This window comes from Asterias amurensis, chromosome 13 (assembly GCF_032118995.1).
Source record: "Asterias amurensis chromosome 13, ASM3211899v1".
Classification (NCBI taxonomy): Eukaryota; Metazoa; Echinodermata; class Asteroidea; order Forcipulatida; family Asteriidae; genus Asterias; species Asterias amurensis.
In genome coordinates this window covers 19,791,823-19,819,203 of record NC_092660.1, presented here as the reverse complement: position 1 = coordinate 19,819,203, position 27,381 = coordinate 19,791,823, and the positions used below count along the sequence as shown (strand labels likewise).

Below are 27,381 nucleotides of genomic sequence, written 5' to 3'. Positions count from 1 at the left end.
GGGGGGGTTACAAAATGCCACATATCCAGCACTGTCTAAATGTGCCCACAGGTTAAGTTCCATGGTTCCATTGCAAACTTCTTTCCCTGCGACATTTTCTTCATCTAATGCAGACTTCATGCCAGGTGGTTTTTACAAAGAAAGTTAGAAATCCTCTACGACAATATACAACACACAGAGTGTCTAACTTTCTGAGGCTTCACAGTGAATTCTGCCAAAGGTTTGCTTGCCCAAGGGTTGAGTATGTTGAGTCCGTCGCGTTCGTCGAGTCCGTTGCAACCTTCTTTCCCTGTGCAGTCTGAAACCCTAAATGTACTTTCATCTCAAACATGGCAGACCCTAGGGCAGATGGTTTTACAGACCCAGTTAATTTCCGAAAGTGAAATCCTTTATGTCAATATTTGGTTTAACATTCGACATATTGAGATGTGTAACTTTCTGAGGCTTCACAGCGAAAGTTGGTGAAGGTTTATTGCCTAAGGGTCAGGTTCTATTGCAAACTTCTCTCTCTATTGCAGTCTGAGACCCAAAATGCAGCGTTCCATATACAAAGTGGTACTGGCCGCTGCAGAAAAAACCTGCCTGGCACTCAGGGTTCCTTGACCACTGGCAGGGTTCTCTCTCACTCGATCGCCAAACATTTTTCCACTTTATCAAATAAGTTTCTTATTATATAACCATCCACAGGTTTTGAGTGAAATGTAAAATTGGGCATCTCAAACAGTTAAAAGAAATGTATCCAAAGCCTAAACATGGTCACCTCAGGATTTTTCAAAGTTGTTGGGGCATTCTGGACTAACATTTTGGAAGTTTGGCCCATTTTGAATTTGAAATGAGGTCATTGGAATATTTTGAACTTGGTTTTACTGTTTATCCTGGTTCTAAAAGCAATCTGGAGCATTCTATAGGCACATGGTTTTCTCTTGATGTTTTTTGTGAAGTTATATTGGCGAAATTTGTGCATATTGGCATGCAACTTGCATGAATAGGCCCGATACCCTAGCTTGGGCATGGGGAGAACTAACCTGCACAAATTCTGAGTAATTCTTTGGTTTGAATCTGTTTTGTGATCGACCAAGGTCCTTGCTATGTGCACAACCCATGGAGCCTAAACCATACCTCCGAGCTTAAACTATCCAGAAAGGAGACAACTTTCCCAAGGCTTCGGCATCTTCAATAGACCCTTTGCTCTTCAATAAACCCTTTGCTCTTTCATGGCTTCACAACTACCCCATGGTCAGCCCTCCTGCCCCCTAAACCCTCTCGCCAAAGTGAGAGTTCATAAATCATACTTACAGAAAAAAATCAACATTATCATCTACTATCTGAACAGTTACTTTCTGATTATGGTCTAGCTTATAACCCAATATAGTCACACATCCTTACAACAACTCCTAATCCCTGGTCACAATTCCCTATTCACCGCTAATTCCCTCAATTGAAAGTGTAATCCTCAAAAAGAGTAGATCCAAGAGGCGTTAAGCCATGTTACATGAAGTGGAGTATTGAAGGCCAATGGAATAAAGAGACGGTAATCACAGTACAAAAGTGGTTTGGAAGTAGAGTACAATAGCATCCTCATGTGGGTAAATGTTGGAGAAGGATGAAATCGAATCTGGGAATGCTGTAAAGAGCATGGAGCAATAAACTACGCGAGGAAACTTCTATATAACACAGAGGCCTTTTTAAAAGAGAAAGATACCTTTGATTTTTTGAACTGTTCGATCATTTTAATTGCATGTAGACGATAATAACCTGAATAAAGTTTTCATCAAATCACAACACCGAACAAAGGCTACTACAGGGGCTATAACACTGGCCAGTCCAAAGACCAGTGGTATTCATGGCTTGACAACAGGCCGGTTGCCCTAGTCTTTGCCTTTGTGCTCCTTCAAAAGTTTCCCATAAACTTTAAGATTTTCCAATGGAAGTGCCCTTTGTAAAAAGAAGACGAGCTTGCCCTCTCAAAGATGAAATTCGAGGCCTGGTACAAGACTGGCGGTCTTGTGTTTTTCAATGGATCATTCCAGTGTATGTCTAGCAATAACATGCCTGGGGTCAATTTCACAAAGAGTTAGGACTAGTCCTTACTTAGGACTAGTTCTAGGAGATATACAAACTACATGGATAGTCCTAAGTTAGGACGAGTAACTGGTCCTAACTCGAGATAAGACTAGTCCCAACTCTTTGTGAAACCCACCCCTGGACAATTTTCACAAGCCTGCTTAATTCTGGTCCAGTAAAATGTTTGAGATACAAGCCGTATTGGCTTGTGGATTGGGTCACCAACTTGGCCCTGCGCATAGATACATACCCAACAGTGACTTAGATTGAATGACATCAATTTTAAATTTCTCCATGAGTCAAGTTTAGTCGAACCATGGAGGAATAAGTGGTCAAACACACACATTATGATGGCAACATAGATGTTTACTTATATACAAGGCATCAAATAATTTCCCTTGTATAGCGAAGCAAAATGTTTAACAAAATGAATTACATAGTTGTTATTCAATAATCATCATAATAGTTGCTACTCAGTGTGCACAAAACAAGTGCAGTCTAAAAATGCAAAATTGCTGGACGAACTCTATACTGGTATTCTAACTACACCTGTTCTATATAACTTAGTGCACCATAGGCCTACACGTTTTTTTATATCCAATAATCCAAGTGTTTGTGGACAGTGGTCAGCAAGAAATGAATAGCACGGTGTTGACATTGAGTCACTCTATTGCTTCCTGCATTCACCATACCTAGCAGTTATTTACAGTGCAATGGCCACTAAATTACTTTGGGTTTGTGTAAAGCACACAAACCTTTGCTGACCTACTATGTTTGTCTTTCAGACAAAATTGCAAAACTTCAATGCTATCTTTCAAAGATCTGGAAATCCACAATATTGTTCTCAGGGCTCTTTACATGTTTTCAACTTAATCTCACTTATTTGCATTTCATAAGACATTCCATTCACACAAACATCACTAGTTATTGCAGACAAACGAATTGCACTACTTTCAAAGCAATCTTACAAAGATCTGGAAGTCCACATTTGTTTTCTCAGGAATTTGTGAAATCATAACATGATTTAAAACCTCAGCTCATTTGCATTTAATAAGACCTCCACTCACACAAACACCACAGTAGACAAGTGTTATTGCAGACAAACAAATTGCACACCTACTTTCAAAGCAATCTTGCAAAGATCTGGAAGTCTGCAATTTTTTTCTCAGGACTCTGTGAAATCATTTTATGATTTAAACTAACGAGTGTGCTCATTTCCGGATGAAATACAGCATCTAGTGTGTGTGGACACGATAAAAAGAAATGTGCTCGTTTATGTTGAACAAAAACTGACAACCCAAAGTAAAATCTTGATTTGGTAATAGCGGATGGCATTTCAATCAAAGATGAATTCATCTGTAAATCCACAAGCTCAACAAATTATTGTCTGGTAGCATTCAAAAACATTCCAATTTCAAACCTTGCAAAGCTGATCGCAGCATCTGCTGTAAAATCCCTGAGTGGAGCCAACTCTGGTTGGAGCGACGAGGTAGCAATTTCAACCTCCCTTTTCAACCTCCCTGGGTTGGATTTTAGAGATCTAGGAAACAGGTGCAATGCAAATGCTAAAGGTCTCCTTTCAAAGAGTGGAGTAGACAAGCAGAAATCCCTGGTATCCTGTAGAGGAACTCCAGCACTTTTCAAATTCAGATATCCAGTTCCTAGATAGCTTCTTAGGCGACCAGACATCAGACACTTCTCATTATCCGATGGAAGTACACCAGGAGCCGACTGAGTACACGCAAATGAAAACAACACTGAGAAACTTATCCGATCCGCCTACTACATATAGCCTATTGGTACTTCATTTACAATGGGGGTGGAACATAACCTAAGCCCCCCTTAGGTTTTGCATCACTGACTCATGATAGATTCCAATAGGGATTAGTGAGTGGGAAATGCGAAGCCCTCCATTGAAATGGACTAAACATGACTGCAGATTAAAGGCAAATTAGACCTTTAATTTTTGGAACCGTTCAATTGTTTTAATCCTATTAATGTAGAAATGAAAAACTAATCTGTGGGAATTCTATTTCTAAGTGTGGTAGTGTCTTTTGAGATACTGCCAAACTTATGTTTGGAAATCATTGCAATGTTTCCTCTGCTTATTTTATAAGTGGTATTTTTGGTGGGTTAAACTACGAGTGTTTAAGTAGGCATTTATCCGTGATATGGCATCCTTTCTTATAAACTTTCTCTAAGGAATCCTCTCCCACTGTGATTGCACCAAGAGAAATTTCATCTTATAGGCCATGTAACCTGTGACATCATTTGGTACAATTTGTACCAGCCAAATTAAAGAACAACCAAGATTTTGGAGATTGTACCATCCCATTTGTATGAGCCTTTGAAATGGGCAAATCTCAAAGTCTCAGCTGTTACTTTTATAACTCTAGAATTTATGCAGAAATAAGGACACAAAATGTTAACATTTGTGGCATCATGTACATGTACAAGGTCATCACTCTTTGTGTGAACAAAGGTTACAAGGTACATGTTATAGAGTACAGAATTTTGCAATTGGATCTTGACCAGTGTTTTATTTTTAGTGAGATAAACTTTGGTTCACTGACCTCCCGTCGTTTTGATGATCCCCAGCACAATCTCTCTCCCCTTAATATATCTCTCCTCTATTATATTCATTCCTTCACCCCCCCCCCCCCCCTCCCCAGTAGCCCAAAGCCCCGTCTCAATATCCTCCACCAATACGCGACACAAGACTGGATAGGATCTTACAGATTCTCCGCTGAAGGGCAGTACGACCCAATCACAAAATGAAATTCTCAAGGAGCTAAACCATAAACTGCGGAGAGTACACACACATCGGGCAGCATTCAAACCATAACCCTTAGTCATCACCTAAGCTTCGGTACCTGCCCCCCAGACCAGCTTGAAGGGGCTGGCGAGTGAAGCGTGCAAGGGGGAAAATTGGCCGTGAATGAGTACCAACACTGATATTGTATTTAATGAAGATCTACTCCGCCGCGGTGACCCTTGGGATAAAAACACGACTTCAATTATTTTTGGCTGATAACGTAAGACAGTGAGACTCATTTGAGCGCAATAAAAAACATCATGATGCTAAATTTATGGGGGATGAATTTGCCTTGTGAAGGAGAAAGCATTTTTTCAAGAAAAAGATGTTGAGAAATAAACTTTGTCAAGAAAGGATCAAATGAGTAAAAGTAATCTCCATAAATTAAAGGCCTCAGCCATTGTAGACAATGCCAACATGTAAGAGCGCCTGCAAGATATTCAGTGTGCATTATAATGAAAAAATTTCTACATTACGTATGTTTTTTAAATACCAACATTTGAATTGTAAAAATATCATTTGTGTCCCTTTCTTTGAATAAAAAGTTTCAATACACATCTTAAAGAGAAGCCTCCAACAGTTTACTGCAGTGTGATTCAGTTCAAAATAATGAAAGCTTGAATTACTTGTGATTAATGTCCCAACAGTTAAAGAATGTTTCCTGTGACAAATTATCCATGGAGTTTATTTAGACAGGGATGAAATTCAAGCATCGTGCAGATGCTCTCTGTCATATCTCCATGATTAAATGATTTTTTTTCGGACGCCAATCTTTGATATTTCCTTCAGGCTATAAAAGATTAATATATTGGATGCACTTTGCAGCTCATGTTAGCAATGCTGACGCCTGCAGTATTGTTTCCTGCTGACATTGTCTGCTCAAATTACAAATGAAGATATTATTTGAGTAAAATGAACTCAATAGAAATATTCTTACTTCTGTGTGGGTTTGAGTGATATTTTGTTTTAAAGTGAATTGTTCACCCAAAACGTTTTTATATTCAGGTCAATAATCTCAAACGTTTTGCCTAATAACAAATTCTGTTCTTCCAATTCTCCATTTCCCTCATACTTTTTTTATTGCAAAATTAAAATAAAACACTTTCTGATTTACCAGAGAGGTCCAGGGTATTCCCAGTAAGCTTCAAAAGTGTAAAATTTGAAGTGAAAAAAATACTAAAAATTCATCCTACTTTGGAAACAACATGAAATGAGCTCACATCCCTTCAACTATTACAGATTCTTCTAACACAAATTAACCTCATGTTTTGTGACGTCAAAGGCCATATACACAATGCAAACTTTGTTTATAATCCAAACACTAAATGTGTGCAAATCAACAAATATTCAATATCTAGTTTTGTATGGATTGTTTTCATGAAAATTATAAGTTTCCGAGGGTACACAAATCAAGCATTGTAAAAACTGACTGGAACACCAAGGTAGTGTCACCAGGGTGTAGCACCCTCCACTGTTCAATTGTTGGGCAGCAAAAGATGAGTAAATTAATGCGAGTAAACAAAAGTTTTATATGATAACAAAAATATAATACACAATAGTATAAAGGTTCAAAGTCCATTGAAAAGGCATTGAGTCCACACTGTAATGCCTGCTACGCGATTCCATGCAAAAAGTTTGTCCTACACACTAGAACGGAAGCAATTGTACTTCATTTTAGAATGTCTTGATAATAAAGCCTAATCTTGGTTTTTCATTTACACAGTGTATGATTATGATTTATATTTAGCCATATTTATTCAGAACCAGAATAGATACGATAATTTGATCATCTCTGCATAAATTGTGTACTTTTTGGTCTGTGTACTTGTTTTTCAAGATCTCTCAGATGATGTGTTAGCAGAGATTGTGAAAATCCATTGTGTAGTTCAAAAGTAATACATTTTAGTGAAATACATGTGATGTGACCAGCTTTAGGTGATTTAAAACATCTTTCTTTAAAATTAACCAAGTCATATTTGGTGTGGTTAAACAAAATTAAACAAAATTTGCCACAATATTGAATACACTTTTTTTTAACAAACATCTCAGCATGTCAGAAACATAGTAGCCTAAAAATTGTGGTTTAAGGCTTGTGTTTTACATGTATTGTAAATTGCAGCCTATCCATCCAAAATTTAATTGTTATCTTTGATTACCTGTTCAGTACATTACAACTTTCTCAAAAAGGGCTATTCCAAAACTTTTCATCTTGGGGCATACATATAGCTACTGTACTATAATAATAATAATAATAATAATAATAATAATAATAACTTTCGATTTATATAGCGCCTAATAACTAACACTTAATTCTCTAAGCGCTTTACATTAGTGCCCTGGTCATAGGGCCAATAACATCCCTTTTTTTAATGTTTCTCAGCTCCCTTGGGAGTATACAACCTGGGCAACAGTTTATATCGCTCCAAAAGCTTTTTCATTCACAATATCAACCTCTACCCTCGCAGGTACCCATTTATTCCCCTGGGTGAAGAGAAGCAATTATAGTAAAGTATCTTGCTCAAGGACACAAGTGTCACGACCGGGATTCGAACCCACACTCCGGTGACTTAGCACCAGAACTTGAATTCGATGCTCTTAACCACTCGGCCATGACACTCTACTAGGCCTGGTTACCAAGTCAAAGTCGTCTTCTTGTCTTCTTGTCACATCACAATCATAAAATCTCCAAAGTGTGATCACAGACATGACAATGTAATGTGTCATCATTTACACAAGTCTGATCAAATAGGGCCCTGTGGTTTACACCTCTTCTATTCATAGTATTTTTAAAGACGTAGTAAAACCCAACAAACAGATTCCCACAAGGACAGATACATAAAGATTTCCCACACACTCACAACAAATTAATCCCAGAATTTATGACTGGATACTATTAAGGGCCACATACAGTATGACAATTGTGAAAACGGTAGGCCTAACTGTAAATTACAAGGTGTGTACAAAATAATGTGCAAGCCAATAAAACTGAAGAATTTATCACTATTATTTGATGGTTACGCCATTGCTAGATCGTAAATTTTTTACTACAACTTGTGTTTGTTTTTTATTTATGCCTGATTCTTAATAAAATGAACACTGAGCATGACTATCACTATCAGTTTGGCCAAATTTATTGCAAAATATTTCAATAAAAAGGCCAAGACAAGGGGCCCAGTTCAGGACTGGTGCCCGTTTTCATTGATTTACTTTTACAACTGAGCTTTCTATTCCCTTAATCTTCATTATGACTTGCAAGGTATATTATCCGGGATTTGGCAAAAGGGTGTCAAAATTTGTTAGAAACTTAAAAACTGGTTGTCCAAATTGCTCATTTACAAACGATAAAACTAGGTGTCCACATTGAAAACAGGGTGCCCAAAAGACATTCAGACTCCTCTCTGTTTTAATGAATTATTGAGAAAGCAAAAACAAACTGTACCAATCCATAACAGATACACCGCCCTACGCCGAGCGCATCATTTTCTTTCAAGGTTTAACTTCCATGGTACGTGTATGACAGATGGATCCATAGCACGCATTGACACTAAGTCCATCTTTTAGATTCTTAGTCATCGATGGAACCAGCCGAGCGTAAAGAGAAATTCTTCAATAGGTACATAGCTGACACTCGTCAGAATGTAAACTATAATGCTATGCAGACTGGTAATGCAAAAGTGCTGAGTTTAGACGGAAGGATTTGTTGTGTTGTGAGTCAGAGCATTTGAGTCACCAAGGCCCAATCTCATACCATAAAGACCAGGGGAAAATTTCATAGACCTGCTTTAAAAGCAAAACAGTTTTCTGCTTAGCAAAAGTAAGCAGGATACAGATTGCACTTGTGAACTGGTAACATTAATCTGGTAAGCATTGAATTTTGTGTGCTTAAAAAGCAGCTCTATGAAAGTGGACCTGGAAACAATTTTATAGTCTCTTATTAATTTTACAATTAAGAGAATATAGGCCTATTGTTTTTAAAAAACAATATGCTGCTAGGCATTTATTAGCAGGATACAAGTAATTTTGTACAACATGGTTCTTTATTCTGGTAAGCATACGTTTGTTGTGCTTACCTACCTTAAATGAACTTAAAAGCAGCTAGCTATGAAAATGAGCAAAGGACATTTTAAAATCTTATTTGTGCAAATCAATCAAAGTTAAATAGAGAAGGATTAATAAAATATTATTTTCATTATTTTCAGGTGTGTGAATAAAATTATTTTATGACTATGAGTAATTTATGAAAATAGCTCTTGAGAAAATGGGCTTCAGAATGATTCTGATAAAAACTGCTTTGAATTAGCATAACATCACAAAACAGGGTTTTTCCACACAACAAATCAATTTCTTGAGCAATGCGGTAGATTAAATATTAAAATGGAAGGTTAATTTGAAATGATTCAGAACATGTCTTTATGGTCAAGGTCAACCTGTGGTCGAAACCAGGGGCCTGATTAGATAGAGTAAGCACAAAAGGTAGCTTAGCATTATTATTTTCTAGCAATACTGCTGTGGCCGGTGGGTGGGTTAAAGCGGCTTAAACCTCTTTCTTTACTTGTAAACCATAATCTCTAATGTGAATAGGTCTAGCCAGGAAAGCATTCCTGCATGCGTAGGCCTATGTTTTTTATGTAGATCTAAAAAATATATTAAAATATAAAAAATTGTGCTTTATTTTTATTGTCTCTTTATCACGTTACTTAAAATTGTCTAACTTAGGTCTAGAGGTCTATATTTCAAGAAATACACAAGAAGGGAAACTGACTAAGTAAATTCAATTTAATTTTTAAGAGAACAAGAAATAATGAGAAGAACGATATATGAACCTGCAACCTCCGTTCAGCGCTCTACCAACTAAACCAACTATCTATCCCTAAACATTTGCCAACTTTCTATTTTGTCTTCTTTGGGGTTGAACAAAGAATTGACTAGAGTGGGATTTGAACCATTCAACCTTAAACTGTGTTACAACCAGGGATCACAAACAAGCTCTAGGCAACATAGCGGCAGTACATTTGTAATGTAATACAGTGTTTTTCAATTCAGTTTGATGTAAAGCCTCCTTACTAGCTACAGTTTTTGAAGGATCTATCTAAGTATGAATACTTTTTAAGAGAAATAATTTGGTGTGCACAGAATTTCATCAAAATCTGTAAATTGGATCAAATTTTGTTCCAAAGTTTGATTAAATTTTGAGTGAGTTAAACTGTACTTCCTTTTAAAAATTTCATTCCCATCCTGTTTTTGGCAAACCAACTGGTTTCACGTAATGTGTAAAGAAAAACAACTTAACTGTATGAGGATAATAAAACGGTTAAAAAGGCACTGGACACTATTGATAATTACTCCAAACATTTGTTAGCATAAACCTTACTTGGTAACGAGCAATGGAGAGCTGTTGATAGTATTTACAACATTGAGAGAAACGGGTCCCTCTTAAGTAATGTAGTTTTTGAGAAAGAGGTAATTTCACACTCAAATAATAAAAGACTGCAGCTGAAGCCCTTTATTAAAATGCATCTGAAAGCACACAAAGTAATGTAACAGGGTGTTTTTTCTTTTCATTCATCTTTAATTTCAAATCCGATGACCAATTATCGAGCCCAAGTGTTCATAACTTATTTGCTATTAGTCATTTAATGCATATTGGATAGTAAGAATTTGACAACTACCAAATGTGTCCATTGCCGTTAAGTTTGTGAGATCCCACCTGTTCTCTTATGCAAGACAAACGAGCACTGTCTCATCCTTATCAGCACTTTAAAAGGTCTGTTTGTTTATTTGTTTGGATGATCTCACCAAAGAGAGGGAATTTGGCAAACCTCCCACAACCCAAAGCTGGCAACCACTCTCATATTATATTGCAAACATTGTTTTACATTATTTTATTTTGAGTACTTCTTTAGTTTGAGTCTATTTGTATGATCTACCATGTAACTGATCCATGGTGTCCAGGGAACCATTTTTCCACCACTAAACAAATCCTGGGCAGAACGCTGTTCCTCCATGGTCTACCCTTGGTCTACCTATGGAGGGCTACCTCCATGGTCTACCCATAGAGAAAGTATAGTCTACCTAACAGCAACAGCTTGCAAAACATTTCCAAAGGGTCTGCTAACTGCAGTGCAATTAATTTACCAGTAGATAAAATCAACAACAACACCTCCACTTATGTAACACACAAGTCCCTTTTGTTCATTTTCACACCTGGAATAATCACCTGCCATTAAAGGGGTGGGAGAGGCAGCCCTTCTACTGTGGCCTTGTGGCAGTCCATAGTAACATGTAATGTCCTTGCTCTATGCAGTAAATCTGTAAATCACTGGGTCATTTGTTTACATACAATAAAGCTACAAGCAGATATAACAGGTGACAGAAGAGTGTTGACCTTTCACCCTGATGGATGTATCACTTTGGTTTAGATGCACCATGGAGGGAAAGGGAATATAGAGAGCGGAAGGCGAAAAATTGGGAACTTGGGCTGAAATGTTATCTATATCAATCATGCAATAAACGCAACCTCCTGGGCCCAATTTCATAGAGCTGCTAAGCACAAAAATTTGCTTAGCATGAAATTTCTTCCTTGACAAAAACAGGATTACCAACCAAATTTCCATGTGATTTTCAGGATAAGCAAACAACAGCTGAATACCAGTAACAAGCAATATGCAACAAATGGAAATTTGGTTGGTAATCCTGTCTTTATCAAGGAAGAAATTTCATGCCTTGGAAGCAACATTTTGTGCTTAGCAGCTCTATGAAATTTGGCTCTGCTACCTACAACCTCTGACTTTTACCAACTGCCGCTGAAATGTGAATGGGCACCACTTCAACAGCAGTGGTCTGAATTGGCCAAATGTTAATTATAACAAATCCATTAGAACACCTGCAGATCGGTCAAAATTATCAGGGGTAAGTATCCAGCTCCAGATAGTTCGGTGTCAAAAAGAAGAAGCATACAATTTTTCTTAAAATATATGAAATTAAAATATGGATACAAAAATAGTATCTAATTTACCTAGGGGGCCTATACTCCTAGGCTGCGTGCAAAAAGTGTACATACTGGTACCCTGTGTGAGCTTCGTGGTTCCGTGTATGTTTTGTACACAAATCACGGATCGTACCCGCCCTCTCGTGACGCATTTTCGCAAAACGAGGTCGGGTAATTTTCAATTATTGTTGGCAGAGGAGTAACGCGTACAGTAGATAGGGAATCTGAAATTACGGTAAGAATTTATCATTTTTAACAATTTTTGACACTGTGGAGTGGATTCTCTGGTCGAAAGATTACACATTGATACATCAAAGGACACATAGAGCCTAATTTTGGCGAGATAAAAAAAAAAAAAAAGAGAGATTCCTGATGCCAAAATTCATTGAACCCTGGGTCGTATAACGCTAAGAGATATAAACCTATGAGGTTACGGGAGACGATAGCCGGACGAAACCGAAATAGTTCTAGGAGTAGGGGGCCTATATGGTAAAATGAGACATTCCTTTATGTAAAAATGAGTGAAAAAGTGGTTGCAGGATTGGAAAGTTTTCCCCGCAAGTATCCATACTTTTAATACTAAAACTTAATTTGACCACCACTATTCCCACGACGTAGCACCAACAGTGCAGCAGTCTAGTAGTTCAGTACACTGTGACTGTGTATTAACTGTGTACTTAACTGTCAACTGTCATTGAGTGTAGTGCTGTGTCACAAAGTGTGTGCATTACATGTGCAGTTTACAAACTGAACAGACAGGTTTTGCTCTATTTTATAAATGATGAGACCATGAATCTGTTCACAAAACGCCAGCGATTTTCCCTTCCTGTTGTATGCATGTGTCTCTTATACCTATCATATGATGCATTAAAATATGAGAATACTCACCCAGATTTCACTGGAAGAACTTCCAGATTCAGAGTTTCGGCTCTTTTGTGCAGTGTGGATATGGATGGATGGGGGATGTACAAATCCTAGTGACAAATAAATGAGGGCGCTAGACAGCTCGCCACGCAGACACACGTTGTCTTGTTTATATTGAATATTCATTTCATTTCCCAGCACTGATTGGCCACTGATCATGAAAGCTTTTACATATGCAAATATTGACCTGGTGACCTTCGAACGCGTTGTTTTCTCCAGGGTGACCGTTTCTGTGGAATCCTGTCTGATTTTCAGTCTTCAGAGACGTTTTATCAATAAAATATAACGTGATCGCTGGTGAATATGCCACACAAAGCACTTAAAGTAACTGTGGATTTGACCATCCAAGCTGTAAGTTTGAAATATATTTCTGTGTGTTGTTTTTTCAAGTAAAATGAGCGGTCAGTGAAGTAAAGATTGACAGTTGTTGAGTGTTTCACCCTTAACCATTTACGATATGGAATAACAAACTTTCATGTTTTTCGTGAATCTTGTTACGATGCCATTACGATGCCATTTTGCATGCTTTCCTTGTGTTTATACAAAAAAACTATTTATATGAAAAATTCCTAAAATATAGAACTTTCACAAATGACAACAGTCAACACATTTGTCAATTTGACAATATAATCGGAGTTCAGAATCAGACAACTTGTTCGTCAGACAACTCGCCCAGTGAGTCAACTTGACGTGGTGAGACAACCGGACAGATAGTTGGGATAATCGTAACCCTCGTTCTGACAGCAGCTATTACCGACAACGTCGAGAGAATGGTTACGATACGATTAATGCAACTAGACAAGTCGCCAGTCACTGCTGAAACAACTCATCGAACTACCTAGTTGCGATAACGTTAGTTGCGATTATAACGTAACCCTCCTCCCGACGGCCGCCAGGTCGGAGGGTTACGAGTTTGTTTCGAGCGGAAACGGTTGATCTGGTCCAACACGTACAATTTCGACAGCTAGTCACCAGATTTGCCCCATTTTTACCACTTTCAAAAATCATGACACAAATTCTGAGGGTACGAACTTAATCCGCAATGTCTAATGCAGCCTGCCATAATACTCAAAACACTATTTAGGAAATGTTTCGAAGAAAAATTGATAAAAACTTACCAGATCCCGGAGCGAAATCCCAGGTTCATATTTTGAACCTGTCTCATCGCTTTGCAAACACATTATTTTGTTGTTGGGCTAAACCATTCTGTAAAAGGGGTGTTACAATGTTGCCAGATCAACCGTTTCCGCTTGAAACAAACTCGTAACCCTCCGGCCTGGCGGCCGTCAGGAGGAGGGTAAGGTTATCGCAACTACGATAACGTAACCCTCCTCCTTCCGGCTGTCAGGAGGAGGGTTACATTATCGCAACTACGAACTACCAAGACAAGTTGACAGGGAGAACAGGCAGCCTGCTTCAGAACTCTCTGTGATAAAAAGTTTTCAAACTTGTTCTCAAATTTCATTGAAATCACAATGAAGACAAAATTACTTTTTTATTGTTTTATGTTTGATTATAACTCATTTTGTTATATAACACAACACTACAGGTTACATGCCCAGGTACCGTCCTTCGAGAGAGAGATGACGTCTACATCAGTATCCACTTCTTGGGATTTCAGAAGAGAACGTTGTGTTTGCCGCCGATCTTCCCTCTTCTCTTTCATCAAGTCATTCGGTTTGAGAAGGTCAGGCATGAAACCTTCCACTAAATTAGCTAATTTCCTCTTTAAAGCCATCGGACACTTTCGGTACAGAAAAAAAATTAAAAGTTCACAGATTTACAAATAACTTACAGGGTTTACAGAAGGTAATGGTGAAAGACTTCTCGTGAAATAGTAATCCATGCTTTACTTTTTGAGAAAACATTAAAACAATATCAATTCTCGATATCGAGAATTACGGATTTATTTTAAACACATGTCATGACACGGCAAAACGTGCGGAAACAACACAAGGGTGGGTTTTCTCGTTGTTTTCTCTCGACTCCGATGACCGATTGAGCCTAAATTTTCACAGGTTTGTTATTTTATATAGAAGTTGTGATACACGAAGTGTGGGCCTTTGACAATACTGTTTAACAAAAGTGTCCAATGGCTTTAAAAGGGAACGTAAACATTTGGTTTTTGTAAACGCTCATTTGTTACAACAGCTGTTTTTATACAGTAAATTTCACCTTTTAACATTTCATTTCAAAAGGTGGTTGCGTTTTTTAGATATTGCCAAAAATCGGAGTGGTTTAGTCCACGCTGGAAGAATAGTATTTAATTGGAATACACAACCTGAGAAGTGTTTCTGACAGTAATGTCTCTCAAATTTTGGGCCATAAAACTGATATCTTTTCACAATTTTATAACCACACTACATCAAAGTGAATGGCTTCTTAGTCAAAGTTTTGTGTTTCAATTATTGTTGAGAATGTTACCAATCGAATACCTTCCCCTCAAAAGGGCAATAAAAAACTACTTGGTTTAAAGTTCACCTTTTAGAAATAAAATGAAATTTTACAGTAAATTACATTTTAAAAAAGTGAGCCCGCATTTTGACGGAATAGTTGCATATTATTATAAGGGGGTGTTTATATTAAACCAGCCGTCAATTTCACACAACTCTTCCTAACTTAAGACTAATCTTAGGACCTAGGACGAGTCCCAACCATGCACTGTAGCATGCGGACCTTAAGATTAATCCTAAGACGAGTTACTCATCCTAACTCGAGTTAACACAAGTCCTAATTCTTTGTGAAGTCGACTGCAGTGCTTTTAATAAGATTAAAAAGGTTTTGGGGTTGAACAAAGAAATGACTAGAGTGGGACTCGAACCAACGACTTCCGGATTAACGTGCCGGCGCTCTAACAACTGAGATTTAAAAGGGAACCTAGATCCATATGATCTGTTTAAAATTGATATCCATTGTTGGAATTTCCTTTAAAGTTTATAATGTCACTATTTATCTTATTATTCCTGCAGACTTTTGTGAACTGCATCGACCCCGCCCACTTATCCCTTCTCCTTGAGGATGAGCGCATCTTGGTGGAGCTGATCCAGCTCAGCGAGGATTACAGTGCGGATGGAACGGTGCTGGCTCACTTCTACGAGGACGCCAAAGATTTCCTATATCCACAAAACGCTTTGATTCCTGCGTATGCCGACTCTGAGAGGGAGGTGTTGATGCAGAGGTCGATTTGGTTTAGTGTAAGTTTTAAAAGTTTTTGGTTTTTATTTTATTTAGTTACTTATTATTGTCAATGTTTTTTTAAGAGATCAACTTACATGACAAGACCACGGACACCCACTCAAGGTGAGAGCTACACTCACTGATTTGGGCCATCTACTCAAATCAACTGCTACCAGGGGCTTGTTGCCACCTACCCCTTGGGCTGAAACAGAGTTAAGGATGTTGGCTTGGGTATCACCTCTAGGAGCCTGGCTGGTAGAGCAGAATGCTCAACTTCCAAACTTTTCACTAATTATGTGCTTTGCTCAAGGGTACAAGTGTCATGTCTGGGTTTCTAATTCTCACTACGCTGCTGACAACAGCAGAGCTTAGGTCCAGTAATAATAATAATTATAATACAAACTCTTCTATAGCGCATTTTAAAAAAAACGATCAATGCGCTTTACATACAAAAACAAAGACCACTCGGCCACGACACGCCAAAGTTTATACCAAGTAAAGCTCGGTTCATACTTCATGCGAATGCGAATGCGAAACGAATGTTGACGTCACAAATTCGCAACGGATAATTCGCAGCAGTTGAGCTCTGCTCTACTCACTTGTGAATATCGCTGCGAAAGGAGGGTCGTGACGTCAAATTCACGTTAAATTCGCTTCGCATTCGCAGGAATTATGAACCAGGCTTAATGGTGTCTCTGGAAAAGGTGTTGAATCTAAATAAAGCTGGGCTCAATTTCATAACACTGGTAAGCGCATAAAAAGTACAGACAAATCTTGCTTAGCAGAAAAGGGTTACCTGCCATTATACCATACATTTTTTTTTTTAATCAAGTTATAAACTTAGGGAAGCTGACTGGTTTCTGATAAATCACTCCAGTAACTAGTGAGAGTACACAGTGACACTGCGAACCACCATCAATCCACCATGTTAATTTCATCCACCATGTAAATTTCACCCTGTTCAATTGTCCTCAGGGTATATCCCCCAAGTTGGAGTTCTCCTGCAGTACCACGGTCAGAGATTGCAGCACGGCTCGTCACGATCGATACCAGGAGCTGTCCGCCCAGACGTCAATGTCAGACAATGACTTCCTGGCCGTCTCAACTGAACGCAAACCTCGAAGGAGAACAAGGTTAGCCATTGTTTTAAAAATCGGCATCTGCTTTTTGTTCAAAATATATTTCCCCTTCCTCTTCAAGTATTTTGATGTAGATATTCCCTTGGGGTGTTTAAACCGTTTGTTACAATGGAGTTGGGTTGACTGCGCTAATTTGAATGTTCCTGCTTTATGTATCATGGGATTGTATGTTGGGGTTTCTGAACAGAAGATTGTTTTGTTTTACAATCGCTTTGCTCAGTTTACATGTGTTAGGTTTCAATACAATTCAGGCATGTCATCAGCTTCCTTGTTATTCCTTAAAGGCAGTAGACACTATTGGCAATTACTCAAAATAATTATCATCATAAAACCTTTCTCGTTACGAGTAATGGGGAGAGGTTGGTAGTATAAAACATTGTGAGAAACAGCTCCCTCTGTTTAGAATTTGAGGTCTCGAAATCAAGCATAAAAAAACACACAACTTCGTACGACTAGGGTGTTTTTTCATTCATTATTATCTCGCAACTTCGACGGCCGATTGATGCATGTTTTGAGATACACCAACTGTGAAGACTAGTCTTTAACAATTACCAATAGTGTCCACTGTCTTTAAATGGTTACAATGTCACGCCACGAAATAATCCACTGTACCCGCAGCAATTGCCATGGTGCCCTGTGGTTTTGCTGTGGTGCCCTTTGCAAAGTTTCAATACAAACTGAAATTTTGCTCACAGTAGTACCCCTTACCATAGGACAGTTAATTTGTCCCTTCAAGTATGAGATTTCAAGGCCTGTAATGTTAAATATGCATTTTAAGTTGTGAATTACTACTACTTTTTTTTTATAGAAATCGCAACGTTTCCAGATACACGGACTGCAGTATAAGCCATAAACATGTTCAAAACAGAGTTCCAAAATTATCGTGGTCCAATTCCATTGCATGCTCTGCTTACTGCATTGTCTGAAGAAATGTTTGTTTTGGGTTTTTTTTTTTTTCAGAACCAAGAGCTATGGAGATTCTACCATATCCTGGAGGAGCAAATCTCCGTCAAGACGAAAACCAAACAGGCTCAGTAGCACATCTATCGAAGACCGACCACCATTTATCATAAAACGAGTATGTTAACTAACCACAAAGTAATACACCAGTGTTACACCAATCCAGTGTACTCCAATCTTCGCTGATTGCAATTATTCAAAATAGTGGCATCAGGCTACAGCAATCACAAGTACAATCGCTGCCCTCACACGCTCCTATCTACTCCTGGGTGAAGAGAAGCAATTATAGTTCAAGTGTCTTGCTCGGGAAAATAAGTTTCATGGCCTGCATTTTAACCCATACGTGGATGCCACAACTTTAGTCTGGTGCACTGTATCGATCGATCATGACATTATTGAAAAATTTAGTTCAAAGCATGATGAAACTAATTGTAATTGATGATATAATCTACTAAACAAAATTTATTTCACTTTTCCAGGAGAACTCACATAATCGTGCAGCATCCCCGGGTAAATCAGTTTCCTTCAACACCACACCCTCCAGACCTGTGTCAGCACCCCCACCAGTAAATGGACTATCCTTGTCAAGATCAAGAAGCCCCAAGAGGAAGCTGGCTTCATCAAAATCAAGTAAATACCCTGAAATTAGCAAAAGGGGCATGTCACTGAATGTCATGAATATTCATATACAATACTACAACCAAATTTTGGAATTAGCATAAATGAACGTATCACTGAAAGTCATGAATGTTACTGTATATACTACAACCAAATCTTTGTACTATGCACCCAGAACCAAATTTCATAAACTTTCATATGCATTTAATATTATCCTATCCTTCCTGATGGACTCATTTTTCATCAAAGCTGGGGCTGAAGTATGATCATAGTTTTGCCTGAAATGATGTAGATTTTGTGAAGTGTGATGTTGCGGGTCCAAAACCTGCTAAAACAACTGTTTTCCGATTCCGAAGACTGACTGAGCTTAAATTTGAGGTCACATTTTTTAAATTGCATGTGAGCATATTCAAATATAATTTATTATTGTTTCAAATAACCAACATATTTCCATGTTCAGGTTATATATCAGAGAATGACTGCAGAATTTGTACGATCTTCAAGCGATACTACGGCAGGAGTTACTGGGGCCACAGAAAGAATTTCCACCCTAACCATGGAGTCAAAATACGACCCTACAAGGTTTGTAACTGCTTTGTGAACATTCCTTTGATTAAAGGACTTTGTTGTTCTAACTTTTTATAAAAAATAGCTTACAAAAGTAATAAATCTCAAAGGCTGAATAGCTCAGTTGATAGAGTGCCGGCATGTTAGTCGAAAGGTACTTAATTTGTCTTTGTTCAACTCCAAATAAAAAAATAGCTACCCTTCACAAACCCCAATTAAAAAAGAGCTGCTTGAGCACAAAAACTAGCTAAGCACAGCAAATAACTTTTCAGATTAAGGTTACTAAGTACATCATATGTACAGCTTGTGACTGGTATTCTGCTAGTTTCTGCCTAGCTGAAAATTGCTAAGCAATATTTTCTGCTTAAAGGCACTGTACAATAATGGTTATTACTCAAAATGATTGTTAGCATAAAAGCCTACTTGGTAACAAGCAATGGAGAGCTGTTGATAGTATAAACCATTGTGGGAAATGGCTCCCTCTGAAGTAACTTAGTTTTTGAGCAAGAGGTAATTTCTCACTCAAATAATAAAAGACTGAGCTGAAGTCTTTTATTATGCATCTGAAAGCACACAAATTTGTGCAAGAAGAGTGTTTTTTCTATCATTCTTTGTTTGCAAAATTTGATGACGACTTGAGCTCAAAGTTTCACAGGTTTGTTATTTTATGCATATGATGTGATACACCGAGTTAGAATACTTGTCTTTTACCGAAGGTGTCCAGGGCCCATGTTGAATGATTATCATTGAAAATTCATTGAAAATTCATGCTGACTGATGTTGCATCTGCTATGACTAAGACCCCTCAAGCCTTTGTGGTTTGTGAGCATGCTCAATTGATCATACTTCCCTGATATCAAATATCATACTTGACCACTGGTCAGCATCCACTTTAATATGTGGATCAGATTTCTTCAGGCTATTACATTTCTGAAAAGACTGACCACTGGTCAGCATCCACTTTAGTATGTGGGTCAGATTTCTCAAGGCTATTACATTGCTGAAAAGACTGAAGTTATAAGAGCTTATAGTAATATTGTTCACAAATTTATTCAGATACAATTTTATAGGCAAAGTAAGTGATGTAGTAGAATCAATTATATACCTCATGTATAGAATCATCTAATCTGTTTGGTTACAAATGGAGTCATGGAAATAGCTATGCCCCCTATTTCTATCAATATGACGTCATAGTGACTATGCCCGCTCTGAAAATAACGCAAAGATGATATGTATAATGTACAACTAGCGTTCCATGTCATGCCCGGCGCGACCTTTCTTTGCACAGACGACCTTTCACCGTATAGTCAGAGTGTTGTTGATTAGAAGAATCTTTATTCGGTATATAAAAGAAATATTGACTGCTTAATAATCGGGGAACAGTTAAAATTATAGGCCCTCGGTGATGTTAAAACCATGGCTATGCCCTCAGCTTCGCTTCGGGCACAGTCATGGTTATGACATCACCTTGGGCCTATAATTTTAACTGTGCCCCTCATAGCAGTCAATATTTCCATACTATAAATATTATAGTAAACTTGGGGGTACAACCATGTACTAAATCTGTGTTGAGAGAGGAAATGTGTTCCTCTTTTTCGGAACCGTTCCATTGAATTATTCCTATAATGGGGATATTATACAGCAAGACTAGCCTCTGAAAATTTTATTTTAAAAGGTGTAATCATTTTTGAGATTTTTGAGAGTAATGTCCACGCCTGAGGACTAACTACACAGTCTGAGAAACGTGTCAACCAGTGAACGTTTTGTACACAGCTCAATGAAAGAAAATGCAAAAATCAAATATTTTATGCAGATCACGTTGTCTGAATTTAAACAATTTTTGATATAAAGAAAGGGGGCACATCTCATAACTTACTAAGCCATTACTGTTCTATATCTTGAATTTGTATGGAATTTATGACTCAAAATGTAAAATGTTCTAAATCATGACCAGTAAAGTATTTTGCCTGCCAGGAAGGTCCTGGAATTACTTACATGGTCACTCTTTTTGTAAACAAAAGTTACATGGTCTATTGAGGGTTTTTATGTTTTTATTTTTTTATTCATTGGTATATATACTGTCCAACAAACCAACCAGCAGCATAAAACCAACATGTCTTTGTCTTATCAAAGGTTACATTGTCTATTTAGGGTTTTCGACAGGACTACAACTTGAAGCCATTATACACTTTCGGTAAACAGTATTGTCCAAGTCCCACACTTCGTATATCACAACTTATATACATGTATAAAATAACAAACCTGTGAAAATTTAGGCTCAATCAGTCATCGGAGTCGGGAGAAAATAACGGGAAAACCCACTCCTGTTTTCGCGCGTTTCGCCGTGTCATGACAGGTGTTTAAAATAAATCCGTAGTTCTCGCTATCGAAAATTGATATTGTTTTAATGTTTTCTCAAAAAGTAAAGCATTTCATGGAACAATATTTCAAGAGAAGTCTTTTACCATTACCTTCTGTAAACCCTGTAAATTATTTGTAAATCTGTGAACTTTTTTTTTTTTTTTTTTTTTTACCGAAAGTGTATAATGGCTTTAAACCAACATGTCTTTGTCTTATCTACATTGTTATAAAATTCAGACCTACAGGCCACAGTACTTGTCTCATTTGAGGGATCCTCAGTTTTATTACAAGAAAGATAATAACAAGATTTTTTTTACAAACTTATGATTTGATTTGTTCTGATTTGACAGGATTCAGATACTTTGGTTGATGAGGCTGAAATGTGGCTCAACCGAGCAGCTCATTCTGAGATCAGTGATGACACTCAAGGTACAACATTTGTGAAAATTTTTATAAGATAATTTGTCACAGTTGTGGTATATTGTCGACTGAAATCCCACAGTAAAGTGGCATATTGTAAAAATTGCAATTCTACTGATGCATCATTCACACAAACTTGTCAGTGGACGATTTTCCCTTGTATAGCACAACAAAATGCTGCGCAAAATGTATCAGTTTCTACTCGGTATTGGCATTCAGTGTGCACAAAATAAGTTCACTCAAAATGTTTTGATTTTTGGGGTTGAACAAATATTTGACTGGAGTGGGCTTCAATCAACGACCTCTGGATTAATGTGCCGGCACTTTACCAACTGAGCTATCTAGTCTAGCCCTATTGTCCCTATTTTGTTGATATCTTTGTTCGGGGTGCCAGTCAGAAGCCATACAAGTGTTAACTGCTGTGTAGCCAGGGATCACACCCAAATTACGAAACAACTTGGGAAGCGGCAGCCAGGGGATCACCTGAAGGGGATGCGACTTTTTGTTTTAGATATCAATATAAACCACAAGGGAAACTGAGTGGGGAAATTTACACAGTCAGTTTCCTTTGTGATTTACATGTATATTGAAATCAAAATATTTTACTATGCTGAAATGCTTGACGAATTTGTTCCCAGAGTATAATTACAAAACCATTAAGTATCAGAGGACATCAACTAATGACTATGCCATAAATTGTTGTTGTTTTTTCAGATCTTCTTGACAGAATGAATGATTTGACATTGAGTCGGAGAACAATGGATCCAACCCCAGGTCTGGATGTGTCCTACGGGCGCTTGCCATACTCCCCTCGACTCTCAAGATCAAGATCAAGATCACCCTCCCCAAGAGCAAGGTAAATGTGACAGGCTCCACGAACAAACCTGAAAGTCCTCTAGAGCTATAGTAATTGTGGTTTACCCATAAACACCGATGTGTAATAGCACTGTATACTCGAAACTTTCTTGAGCACTGTGAAAAAAATCACAGCTATATTACTAGGGTGGGATTCGAACCCAAGACGATTGCAATTGTAGAGCAGTGTCTTACCAACTAGACCACGGAGATTGCCAGGTAGCTAGAGGCAAGAGCTCTTTATGCCCTTTGTCGTTTGAGGCAAGAACTCGCTATTCAACTTTTGCATAAAGATTATTCTCAGAATATGGCCCCAAAATGTGGAATAAGCTTCCTATATGGGATTTGAGACATTGCATGGTGAGGTATTAATTTGGTTTACGGTAACACCATGTGTGTATCTATACTTACTGGTTAGATTTATGATCTTTTAAAAACTTCCTTTATATACTACTACTGCGGAGTAAATTTTTTGGAATTTGGGAAACTTCTCAGTTCTGAACTGTCCTGCTTTTTAATTACTACCCGAGAAAGGTAGGAAAGCTTTCTCTGCAAAAAAGAAATGCTAACTCACTAATCTCATTCAAGACACTCCCTAAAGCTCACCTGTTCCAGCAGGCTTACTGACCATTCACCTGTGCCTCGGGGCCTTACAGCAAACTTATTCTGGGGTCGATTTCACAAAGAGTTAGGACTCAATTAATCTTAAGGTCTGCATGCTACAGTGCAGGGTTGGGACTCGTCCTAAGTCCTAAGATTAGTCTTAAGTTAGGAAGAGTTTTGTGAAATCGACAGCTGGAACTTCATAAATGGCTTCTGATTGATTCTAACAAATGTTGCTGAACGTTCAAGGCAATTTGCTAACACATACTCTAGAAATAATTGTTTTCAATTTTGTTCTGGCAGGACGAGATCCCTGAGCCCAATCACCCTGTCTCCACGTCTGCGATCACGTTCTCCAAGCCCTGTTCTGGTACGTCGTTCTTTGAGGGACAGATTTGAAGAGAGTTCTGATGATCTGGACACGTCTAAAGTGATCCATAGACGAGTCCGAAAAGCGCTTGAACACAACTTGGTAAGAATATAATTATTATTTGTAGGGGGAGTGAAAGCATGTGGATGTACGTCATATAGAAAGGTTATGAACAGAGGGCAGTGGACTACAGAGAGCCATGGAGAAAGATTTGTTTTAATTCGAGGGCAGTGGTTGACATAGCCCCATAAGCACACCCTTTAAGGTGATGTGCTATTATCCCAAATATGCCACGATAAGTGACACAACTGAGGGAAAATATCGGCATAAAAACGTTTTTCTGTTCGAAAAATGATTACACCTCCTGGAGAGAGATAGGCGTAGGGCCAAGAAGCAGAGGGAGTCCAGCGTTATTGGCACTATTTATGGGGCTATGTGTGACAGAGACCCAACAATCCCTTAGGTTAAGGGATAGATAAATAATGAAGAAAACCACAGATATTTGATAAACCTATTCACTTAATTTTCTTTATTTGTTTCAGCTTTCATCCGATTCAGATATTTCTTCTGTCACCTCTGAGGAGGCTCTGGCTGACCTCTCAGCATCGCTGCGAAGCGAAAACAGAGAATCTTTAAGACGATCTTTACTGGAGTCCGATAGGAGGTACTTGGGCCTCTGAAAATGCAGGAGGTTTGTTTAGTGTCATTCTGTGTAGGCCTGGATGTATTTTCGCGATAGTAACCAATGACTGTTTCGGTCAATGGCTTGTGATCAACCAATGGCCAATTCAACCGAAACAGTTAATGGTTACAACCCCGAAAACGCACCCGTGTGCGACTAGTGAAGTTAACTGTTCGTCTAGTCACAACTCAAATAGTTACAACTTCGTCACAAGTCGCGAATAATTTGTTAATTCCCAAGATGCATTGAGGCATATTGTTTGAGGCAGGCACAATATAGTAAAGTTGACGATGAAAGGATTGAAGTGGCATGATTAACAGAGTGGTTGAAAAATAGTAGTTGCGACTTGACTATTAAGCAGTCAACAGTCTTGATTTTGACACTAGTCGCCCAGGCTTAATTCTGTGTACTCATAGAAAGATAACTTGATTCTCTGTTAAGGTTCTACTATTCTATTGGCGAGGCAAATAAATATATGAGCGACATTGTAGCCTTGTCCAACTTTTTAAAACTTCCTTTTAAGCTGTCAAAATTTTGGTGTAACCCTATAAAACCAGGCTGTACTTTTGGTAATTACTTAAAAAGGTAATTTAACCATTAAAACTTGCTGGATAAAGAGCATTGGAAAGCTGGTGTTATTATAACACATTCGTATAATCGACCCCGTTTGAAGTAATGTACATTTAGTGAACTTCTTTTTACGAATAAAGAAACTGAAACTGTACTTGCAACTTATTATTATTTCAAATCCCCTGAATAGCCACATGTTGTGAGATATCTTTCTATTAACTCATGGTTATGATTATTTTGTTTTCTTTGTAAATCTGCAGTGTGTCAGTGCACATAGACAACGGCGATCACTGGTCGACCAGAAGTCAAGAATTCACCGGTAAATCTCATCGTGAGTTATTTGATGATACTATGGGAAAGATTTACAAGCGTCTGTACAGAAACATCAAGGAGTAGAATTTAAATGAAAAGTTGCTTAGCACAACAAAATTATGCTTAGTAAAATAAGATTACCAACCAAAACACTGTCACGTGTATGTTTCTTGAATCCTACATAATTTGTTTGCTTATAAGAAAATTGCTAAGCATCATTTTTCTGCCTAAATCATCTCTATGGATTTGGGCCCATACCCATCAGCTGTTCTTTATTCAGTGACTTAGGGTGCGTTCGTTTAGCTCCCCTGGGTCGACCCCGGTGTGTGGCAGGGTTTTTTCCCAGGACGAACGTGGGTAATTATTTGCACACGTTTGTCCTGGGGAAAAAAAAAAACTGCCACACACCGGGGTCGACCCAGGGAACGCACCCTTAGACAACTACAGAAGGTTTTGTGTTCTATGACTAGATTCAGGTTATGTTTTAGTAAAATTTTGTCAATAAAGTGCTAATAAAGGATGACATCATTTTAGCAAAACTTTGTTTCAGGGCGTCAGTGCAAAGACATGGGACGTTGCATGAAAGTTTTTAAATTTGCACAATCCTGTTTGTATATTGTATCTTTAAGTAACCCAAATGTACACAAATGAAGTTCGCGCTGAGATGCATGGTTTTTTGCTTGGAGCATTTTCGTACCAGATACAACATTCTTGCTGAAGTGAGACACTGGGTTTTTACATTGACGCAACGATTTTAAGTACGAGTGAGTGATATTTTATATTGATATGGACAAGATGTAACTCTATGATTAAACAATTGTTAGATTAATCATTGGATTAACAAAAATTTACAAACTCAAAGCCTGCAGAACAGTGGTAATTGTCAATAACCAGCGTCCAGAACATTTTGTGACCCAACATAGATATGTACACATATGAATTAACAATCCTGTTAAGTTTAAGATCTGTTTTCAAACATCAGATTTGGTGCTTACAAGGTCAAAACTAGTTGCTATTCTTATGTGTCTGAGGCATTCCCACCAAAAATATTTCAAGGGAAGTTTTCCACCATGACCGTCTTTCTACCATGAAAATTATGAGTGAATCTTTTGACATTTATTGTAAAATTTCAATCTCAACAATGTTATATGTTCACCCTGTTCCACAAATGTGAATATACAAAGCTTTGGGTTATAAACAATACATTTCAATTTGAATTGGATCAGATTGAAAATTAAGAATTAGTTAACTTATTCTTAGTTAACTTATTATACATACATAGAACAGTAAGATTTCATTTAAGGTAGTTTTTTTCACTCCGGTGTGTATGCAAAAATTCTGTTAATGTAGTTGCACCAGTTCACCGAAAATAAACACAGTATTAGGAAAGTGAATTTTTTTAACAGGTTCTTGTAAGGAATTTTTTAGACGTGTCTGATCACCAAAATATGAAATATTGGTTTTTAAATACCATCTTCCCATCTTTGGAAATAGAGTAATTGCAGAATACATGAAATGAGTTCTATGTATTTAAGGCTAGACTCCTCAGGAATATGTGCTTTATTCAGAAAAAGAAACAAATCTAAAAAGTAACAATTATTTTTAATTAGAAGATGAATGCTGAGTCATATTTATTTTTTTGCTTTTAATTTAGTAATTTGTGATGTGCAGATGTAATAAATGTATTATATATCAAAGCAATGTTGAGATATGGTGAACACATTACTAGGGAACTTTTAGGTTTGGGTAAATTAATCTGTATAAACCCAAACCAAACAGTGAACTCCTGTGGGACACCATTTCTCAAAAGTGCTAATTCAAATTGAAAATAAAGTTGTGATAAAAACAAAGAAAAGTCTTTTTTACATTTTGATCATGGTGGCTAGGGTAATGGTTTACCTGGAGTGAACTGCATGAACTATCACGGCCAGGCCTGATACTTCACGGAAACAACAA

The 27,381-nt window shown here is 37.7% G+C and overlaps 3 protein-coding genes across 5 annotated transcripts in view; 1 reads left to right on the top strand and 2 right to left on the bottom strand.

Annotated features, from left to right (window-relative positions):
• LOC139946454 (uncharacterized) overlaps positions 1 to 12,830 on the bottom strand; it is a 123,345-nt gene extending 110,515 nt beyond the window's left edge. For both annotated transcript variants that reach the window (XM_071944113.1, XM_071944117.1), the window contains exon 1: positions 12,756 to 12,830. The gene's annotated coding sequence lies outside the window, so the exon portion shown is untranslated. The remainder of the gene's footprint in view (positions 1 to 12,755) is intronic.
• LOC139946457 (uncharacterized) overlaps positions 7,189 to 27,381 on the bottom strand; it is a 239,464-nt gene continuing 219,271 nt past the window's right edge. The window contains exon 32 of the transcript XR_011787244.1: positions 7,189 to 7,494. The gene's annotated coding sequence lies outside the window, so the exon portion shown is untranslated. The remainder of the gene's footprint in view (positions 7,495 to 27,381) is intronic.
• On the top strand, positions 12,993 to 27,280 carry LOC139945951 (spermatogenesis-associated protein 6-like). 2 transcript variants are annotated; one of them, XM_071943489.1, is made up of 12 exons: positions 12,993 to 13,142; positions 14,341 to 14,478; positions 15,761 to 15,985; positions 16,944 to 17,101; positions 18,068 to 18,185; positions 18,547 to 18,697; positions 19,146 to 19,267; positions 21,964 to 22,042; positions 22,748 to 22,889; positions 23,795 to 23,963; positions 24,404 to 24,525; positions 25,374 to 27,280. In XM_071943489.1, exons 1-12 carry the CDS (start codon positions 13,095 to 13,097, stop codon positions 25,507 to 25,509), a joined length of 1,608 nt encoding a protein of 535 aa, XP_071799590.1. In that variant the 5' UTR covers positions 12,993 to 13,094; the 3' UTR covers positions 25,510 to 27,280. The 2 variants fall into 2 exon arrangements, with proteins under 2 accessions (XP_071799590.1, XP_071799591.1); XM_071943490.1 differs by having other exon boundaries at positions 24,404 to 24,552; positions 25,374 to 25,511.